An 8,594-nucleotide genomic window follows, 5' to 3' on the forward strand; every position below is an offset into this window, starting at 1 on the left:
TTTATGTGGTACTGGAGACAATTCAGATCTGCATGTTAAGCAGTCTACCATCGAAGCTATGTCCTCAGCCCTCTTTATTACATTTGACTTTATAGTATGCCTTAGTTCCATAAATCAAGGACATTTCCACTTATATTTTTACCTCTGTGAAGTACATTATTTCTTATTCTCTATGTATGTTAAGTCTTAATCTGAGGCTTAATACAGTGCTACTAATATATATGAGGAGCTGTGCAAGATAGAGATCACTTAGTGGCCCTTCAGGAGTCCACTAGGAATGTATCAGGGGTAGTGGTGGATGCCTATCACCCTAGCACTTCGGAGCTAGGGAGAAGGGGACCAGGAGTTCAAGAACAGATATTGTTATATATGTTAGAGTTTGGGACCAGTCTTGTTTACAGGAAATATGGTACAAAATTAAATAATCAAGCAAAAAATATCTCTGAGAGTCAGAAACCATGCATACTGATGTATTCATCCTAGTAACCACAATAATAAAATTTGTCTGCCATTTATGATTTTATCTTTCCATATCTCATCATTAATTTTTGATTTGTGTCTGCATATAGTGCTATACTTTTACTTTTCATTATTAAATTTCATGTCCTGTGTTCTTCTACAGAATTTGGTAGTGGTGGGGTGGGTGGTTTCTTCATCCCATATTTAGTCTCTATGAGGGCAGAGATATTTGTATTGCTGGGGCCCATGTTTGTCCATAAAAGATGCTTAATAAATATCGATGAACAAATTCTCAGGCCCATGGTTATCATAATGATCATGAAATTTTTGTCTTACCTTTATCCAAGTTTTTAAATTTATGGTCCCTTCTTCAGGGAACCAAGGACATACTTCCTGTACAAAATCTAAAAGCTTAAGCAACTGCTGCTGGCTTATCTTATTTCCTCATACTTCAAGCATATCTGAGCATATTTGTGGATCTGACATTATGGTAGTGTTTAAATAGGAAGAAAGAAAGAAAGAAAGAAAGAAAGAAAGAAAGAAAGAAAGAGAAGAGAAGAGAAGAAGGCAAGAGGGAGGGAGAGGAAAAGGAGGATGGGAAGGAGGGAGGAAAGAAGAGGGAAAGAAGAGGGAAAGAAGAGGAAAGAGGAGGGAAAGAGAGAATGAAGAAAAGAAAGAAGGGAAGAAGGAAGGAAAAAGCAAGGAAAACGGGAAGGCAGAGAGGGGGGAGAGAGAGACAGAGAGAGGAGAGAGAGAGAGAGAGAGAGAGAGAGAGAGAGAGAGAGAGAGAGAGAGAGAGAGAGAGAGTTGTAAAATCACAGTGCAGATAGCGTCTTAATAACTCTACCCCAGAAAGAGTTGATGAGGTGTGTTCAGTTGATGCCTGTGTGTTCTGGCCTCTAACAATGACCAGAGTTTGTGCAACTTTAGCCCAGATTTTTACAATGTAGACCACGCTGGCCTAGAACTCACAGAGATCTGTCTTTCTCTGCCAGCAGAATGAGTGCTGGGATTAAGGGAACTTGTACCACCCCACTTGACAAGACCACTACCAAAATCTTTGGCTTGCCTGAATAAAATCCAGGTCCAGGGAGTACATCAGACCCAAGGTCCTATACCAATTCCAGGTCTGAGGCAAGAAATCACTACCCTGGACGCTGAGTTGATAAACGCACTGTGGACACCAAGGACCTAAGACCAATAGGAACTACGCTTTGAGATCACCAAAGACTAAAGTGCCCAGCAAGAAGCAGGCAGGTCTGGCTTTTATGAAAATCTCTCCCGAGCTGAGAGGTCCGGCCCTAGCCAATCAGGGCCTCCAGACAAGCTATCCAATCAGGAGCGCCAAGGAGCAGTGGGAGGCGGGCTCCATCGCAATCCCGCTGTGCATTCCGCTGGGAAACGGAGAAGGTGCTGCGGGTGCGTCCCCCTTCGCTGTGCTCCGTGGCCGCTGCGGCCCGTAGCTGAGGGGAGCGCGGGCGAGCTCGAAGCCGCGCCATGGTGAGCGCAGGGCCGAAGTCCCCCGACGAGGAGGAGCTGCCGGCTGAGCCGCGGGAGCCGGGGTGGTGGGTCCTCCCTGGGACTGGGGGAGGGGTGGGTCGGGCGTCTCGGAAAGTTCGGCTTGGTGCGAAGATTAGAGTTTAAAAGGCGAAGCCGCGAGCTCCGGGCAGGTAACCGGACGGATCGCGGCCGGCCGGAGGGAGCCGGGCTGGCCCGGGGAGACGAGGGCAGCTCGCTGCGGAGCCCAGAGCACCCGCGTGGGCGGGGTCGCTCGGTGCCTGAGCGGGTCTGCCCACAGCTCCTTCGACCGCGCAGGGTTCTCCGAGTGCGGGCTGTGACAGCTTACGGGCAATGTCGCACTCAGATGTAACCCTGCGTGCGGGCTTCGGAGTGAGCCCGCCGCTGTCGGGGGAGAGGGACCAGCCTGGGCTGTCCCAGGACAAGGGAGGAGAAACGTGAAGCAGGACTCGCGAGTGCACGAAGTGGAGGACCCCTGCGGTGCGCTGTAGCCCCTCTTCCCTCCGGCCTCCCCCCCCTCCTGCTTAAATCAATCAGCCTTATTTATTGGTGTGTGTGTGTGTGTGTGTGTGTGTGTGTGTGTGTGTGTAGAGTGAGGCAGGTGTAAGGTCGCAGGACAACTTTATGGAATGAGTGCTCTCCTTCTGCGGTTACCGGATAGAACTCAGGTTGTCACAGAGCCTAGTATAGTTTATTTTTTCTTTTCTTAAAAAAATTTACTCCTTCCCACCCGACTCCCACCCACAGTTGGAGTTAGATGCAACAGCTTTGCATAGCATGCTGGGTAGCTGCAGCCTTATCCTACCTTGATGATAATTGCTTTTAAGTCAGTTTTGAAATTGTGAATCATGAATCTCTGCCTTGCTCTTTCCCGGGCTGTTCCCCTATTCTAACTTCCTTGCAATTGCATGAATTTCCGCAGCAGTTTTCAGTCTGACAAGGTTGGCCACTGGTGTTCCTTAGGTGGTGTGATCCTGAGTGTTTCGAGGTTCTTGCCATCAAGTGAACATGAAGAAGATTCTGGTTTTCCTTTTTTATTTTATTTTATTTTTTAACTTAGATTCTTGCCGAGCTAGTGGGGGTGGCCTTTCATCCCAGCATTCTGGAGACAGAAGCAGGTGGATCTCTATAAGTTCTAAGTCAGCGAGGTCTATGTCGTGAGTTCAGGCAAGTCAGGATTACATAGTGAGAACCTATCTCGAAAGAAAGAAAGAAACAAACAAAATACATAGATTCTTGGTTTCTGCGAATCCCTTGGTGGGTGGCAGCGTTTGCTGCCAAGCGCAGAGACCTGGGGTTAATCCTTATAAGCCACTTGGTAGAAGCAGAGAGTATCCAGAATCACAGGATTTCTGTGAACTCCTCTTCCTTCACCTCATACATGCATCGTGGCAATGCATAGCCACACATGTACATAGAAAGGAATGGTTTTTTAAAAAAACTGATTTTTTTTTTAAACAAGCTTTGCAGTTTTAAAACTACAACTTTCTTTTTTGTAGTATTTTTTATTTTATTTTAGATATTTTCTTTATTTACATTTCAAATATTATCCCCTTTCCTAGTTTCCCCTCTGAAAATCCCCTATCCCCTCCTACCTCTCCCTGCTCCCCAACCCACCCACTCCCATTCCTGGCCCAGGCATTCCCCTATACTAGGGCATAGAACCTTCACAGGACCAAGGACCTCTCTCCTACTGATGAATGACTCAGCCATCCTCTGCTACATATATAGCTAGAGCCACAAGTTCCACCATGTGTTTTCTTTGATTGGTGGTACAGTTCCAAGGAGCTCTGGGGGTACTGGTTAGTTCATATTGATGTTCCTCCTATGGGACTTCAGACCCCTTCAGTTCCTTGGGTACTTTCTCTAGCTCCTTCATTGGGGACCTTGTGCTCCATCCAATGGATGGCTGTGAGCATCCATTTCTGTATTTGCCAGGCACTGGCAGAGCCTCTCAGGAGGCAGCTATATCAGGCTCCTGTCAGCAAGCACTTGTTGGCATCCGCAATGGTGTCTGGGTTTGGTGGTTGTTTATGGGATGGATCCCGAAGTGGGGCAGTCTCTGGATGGTCATTCCTTCAGGCTCTGCTCTGAACTTTGTCTCTGTAACTCCTTCCATGGGTATTTTGTTACCCCTTCTAAGAAGTAACGAAGTATCCACACTTTGGTCTTCCTTCTTCTTGAGTTTCATGTGTTTTGCAAATTTGGCCTATCTTGGGTATTCTAAGTTTCTGGGCTAATATCCACTTATCAGTGAGTGCATATCATATGTGTTCTTTTGTGATTGGGTTACCTCACTCAGGATTATATCCTCCAGATACATTCATTTGCATAAGAATTTCATAAATTCTTGTTTATAGTAAACAAAAATTCATAAATATTGTTTTTAATAGCTGAGTAGTNCTCCATTGTGTAAATGTACCACAGTTTCTGTATCCATTCCTCTGTTGAGGGACATCTGGGTTCTTTCCAGCTTCTGGTTATTATAAATAAGGCTGCTATGAACATAGTGGAGCATGTGTCCTTGTTACCAGTTGGAACATCTTCTGGATATATGCCCAGGAGAGGTATTGCTGGACCTTCCGGTAGTACTATGTCCAATTTTCTGAGGAACCGCCAGACTGACTTCCAGAGTGGTTGTACAAGCTTGCAGTCCCACCAACAATGGAGGAGTGTTCCTCTTTCTCCATATCCTCGCCAGCATCTGCTGTCACTTGAGTTTTTGATCTTAGCCATTCTGACTGGTGTGAGGTGGAATCTCAGGGTTGTTTTGATTTGCATTGCCCTGATGATTAAGAATGTTGAACATTTTTTCAGGTGCTTCTCAGCCATTCGGTATTCCTCAGGTGAGAATTCTTTGTTTAGCTCTGTACCTCATTTTTTAATAGGGTTATTTGATTATCTGGAGTCTTAACTTCTTGAGTTCTTTGTATATATTGGATATTAGTTCCCTATCAGATTTAGGATTGGTAAAGATCCTTTCCCAATCTGTTGGTGGCCTTTTTATCTTATTGACAGTGTCTTTTGCCTTACAGAAGCTTTGCAATTTTATGAGGTCCCATTTTTCAATTCTCGATCTTACAGTACAAGCCATTGCTGTTCTTTCCAGGAATTTTTCCCTGTGCCCATATCTTCGAGGCTTTCCCCCACTTTCTCCTCTATAAGTTTCAGTGTCTCTGGTTTTATGTGGCATTCCTTGATCTACTTAGACTTGAGCTTTGTACAAGGAGATAAGAATGGATCAATTCNCATTCTTCTACATGATAACCGCCAGTGGTGCCAGCACCATTTGTTAAAACTACAACTTTCTTATTTACTGTTGGATTTGGATTCATGCTTCTTGGGTAAGAACTTAAATGAATGCTTTTCCAACTACATTTTCAAGTATTTTATCGTGTGTATAGAAGTGTTACTGAGTTTGTATGCTTTGCTCCTTGACATTGAGGGAGTTTGCATTTCCTCATCTTGGCTGGCCCCATGTTATGCATAGTGCTATTATAACTGTCCTAGGCCCTGTTTTGGTGTGATGTATCCTCAACTCCTTCTAAGAAAAATCGCCATTTCAAAGTATTTTGGAGTCCAAGATTCATCATTTTGCCATAGGGGTAATGTTAAGAAGCAACCCTCAAGTCAGGTGGATGTCATTAATCCCAGCGCTCTGGAGACAGGGGCAGGCAAATCTAAGTTCAAGGACAGCCTGGTCTACAGAGCGGTTCTCTGACAACCAAGATGACACAGAGAAACCTGTCTCAAATGACCAAGATAAAGAGACGATTTTGAGGAAGAAAGAAGAAGGGAAGAAAGAAAGAATGAAGCATTCCGTTTGTGGAATCAAGTCAGATTTTTTATTTACTTTCAAGATGCAAGCTAAACTTGAACTAGAGATTTCCCTCAGAAACCTGATATCTGAAGTTTAGAGTGTGTTTCACCACATCTGATATATATATAATAGCTTATAGTTCTGATTCTAGGAAGTAGTGGTGTGTTTGGGTAGACCCCGTTGTTTATTTGAGACAGTCTCTTACACTGTAGCTCTGGCTGGCCTGGAATTAGCCATGTAGGCCACGCTGTTCTCAGATTTGCAAAGATCTGCCTGCTTCTGCCTTCCTAGTGCAAGGATTAAAGATGTTTGCCACCACGCCCAGCCTAGACTCCTTTCATCCATAACTTCTTCTGTTTGTCGGGTTCATTACCTCAGTGGCTGGTTTCTGTTGACGTGTCAAGCACTTGATTTTTCACTGTTTCGTCATTATCAAGGAAGTGAATATTTCTGTACCAATAGTTTTCATCTACACACACACACATACACATATATAATGCACACATATATTTGCTTATTATTCCATTGTAAAGCTTGTGCTTAATTTATTATATATTTATGTGTGTCTGTGTTGTACTCAAGGAGGTCAGAGAGATGTCAGCTCTGTTAACACTGTTCCAGACCCCAGGGGGAGGACCGTGAGACAGGAAGTAGAAATCACTGTACACAGAGGACTGGGGCAGAGCTGCAGCACACCCTATGCCCTGAACCCAGTGAGGAGAGAGTGCTGCTGCAGTGCCGCTCCTTCCCCATCCCTCAGTGCTTGCATGATGACTTCTGTGTGGTGGAGGACGTGTGTGCATCCCACACAGTGGGACGAACCTGTTGTCAATCAAGTATGTGCAATGTTTAGGCCTCAGTGAGCTTTGAGGACGTGGCTGTGCACTTCACCCAGGACGAGTGGGCTTTGCTGGATTCTTCCCAGAAGAGTCTGTACAGAGATGTGATGCTGGAGACCTGCAGGAGCCTCGCTGCCATAGGTAATGATACCATCCTACCTTCACACTGTAAATTAGGGAGAATGTGTCCCTTGGTATCAATGCTCTTCCGGAATTGGGGCAGATTATGTTATATTATTCAAACAGGGTTTTCATGTAAACCAACTCAAGAAACTAAGTTTTTAAGAATTTCTAATTTATCCTGAATTTTTGGGACTCCTTTTAGGATACAAATGGAAAGACCGGAACTTGGAAGACCATTCTATAAATCCTGGGAGAAATCTGAGGTAATATACATGCAGAGATAGAATCAACAGGCTTTTGAAGGGTTTTTTAATTACTTTTTTTACAGTGCAGTCATTACCCCCTCCTAGTCCTCCCTCCCACAGTTCCTCATCCCATTCCTCCCCCACTACCACCACCCTCAGCCCCATCTTCAAGAGGTTGTCCCCACCCCACCCTCACCCTACCCCATCAAGCTGCCCTACTTCCTGGGACCTCAAGTCATTCCCCATCTCACTTGATAACTTTTGGTTCAAAGTCTATTTTATGGATAATAGGATGGCAACTCCCACTTGTTTCTTGGACCATTGCTCAGAAGTCTTTTTTCTGGCCTTTTACTCTGAGGTGGTGTCTGTCTTTGTCATTGAGGTGTGGTTCTTGTATGTAGCCAAATCCTGCTTGTGTTTCCAGTCTGTTAGCTTATGTCCTTTTATTGTGGAATTGAGTCCATTGATGTTGAGAGATATTAAAGGCAGATGATTGTTAGTTTCTGTTATGTTTGTTGTTGTATTGTTTGGCATTATGTTTGTGATTCTCTCCTTTGGGTTTGCTTATGAGATGATTAATTTCTTGTTTTTTTTCTTTGGCGTAGGTACCCTCTTGCGTTGGAGTTTTCCTTCTAGAATTCTCTGTAGGGCTGGATTGGTAGATACTGTTTAATTTTGGCTTTGTCATAGAATATTTGGTTTCTCAGTCTATGTTGATTGAGAGCTTTGCAGGGTATAGTAACCTGGGCTGGCATTTGTGTTCCCTTAGGATCTACATAACCTCTGTCCAAGCTATTCTGGGTTTTAAGGTCTTTGTTGAGAAATCTGGTTTAATTCTGATAGGTCTGCCTTTATATGTTACTTGGCCTTTTTCCCTTACAGCTTTTAATATTCGTTCTTTGTTCTGTGCATTTAGCATTCTGATTATTATGTGATGAGAGGATTTTCTTTTCCAGTCTAATTTGTTTGGTGTTCTATGGACTTCTTGTACATTTATGGCCATCTCTTTCTTGAGGTTAGGGACATTTTCTTATATGATTTTGTTTAAGACTTTTTCAGGTCCTTGAGCTGGGAATCTTGGAGCTTTTCTATTCCTATTATTCTTAAGTTTTGTCCTTTCATTGTGTCCTGGATTTCCTGGATGTTTTGGGTATGAGTTTTTTGTTTTGTATTTTCTTTGACCATTGTGTCAATATCTTCTAAGGTATCTTTTATGCTTGAGATTCTTCTATCTCTTGCATCTATAGCTCCTAACCTCTTTCCTAGGTTTTCCATCTCTAGGTTTGCCTTCGTTTGTGATTTCTTTATTGTTTTACTTCCATTTTTAGGTCTTGGACCACTTTGTTCAATTCCTATACCTTTTTAATTGTGTTTTTCTGTATTTCTTTAAGGGATTTGTTTCCTCTTTAAGGACTTCTACCTGTTTACCTTTGTTTTCCTGTCGTTCTTTCATTAAGTTATTTATATCCTTCTTAAAAAACTCTATGATCTTCATGAGAAAGGATTTTAGGTCAGCATCCTGGTTTTCAGGAGAAAACCAGGTAGGAGAACTGGGTCCTGATGCTGTGGTAGGAGAACTGGGTCCTGATG

At 43.6% G+C, this 8,594-nt stretch overlaps 1 protein-coding gene across 1 annotated transcript in view; it reads left to right on the forward strand.

Annotated features, from left to right (window-relative positions):
- Positions 1-1,873: 1,873 nt before the first annotated feature.
- LOC110336449 (zinc finger protein 709-like) overlaps positions 1,874-8,594 on the forward strand; it is a 10,333-nt gene continuing 3,612 nt past the window's right edge. Inside the window, exons 1-3 of the mRNA XM_021219013.2 lie at positions 1,874-1,959; positions 6,651-6,777; positions 6,962-7,022. Coding sequence (XP_021074672.1) covers positions 1,957-1,959; positions 6,651-6,777; positions 6,962-7,022 — 191 coding nt within the window. The 5' untranslated portion in view covers positions 1,874-1,956. The remainder of the gene's footprint in view (positions 1,960-6,650; positions 6,778-6,961; positions 7,023-8,594) is intronic.

Source organism: Mus pahari, chromosome 19 (genome assembly GCF_900095145.1).
Source record: "Mus pahari chromosome 19, PAHARI_EIJ_v1.1, whole genome shotgun sequence".
Classification (NCBI taxonomy): Eukaryota; Metazoa; Chordata; class Mammalia; order Rodentia; family Muridae; genus Mus; species Mus pahari.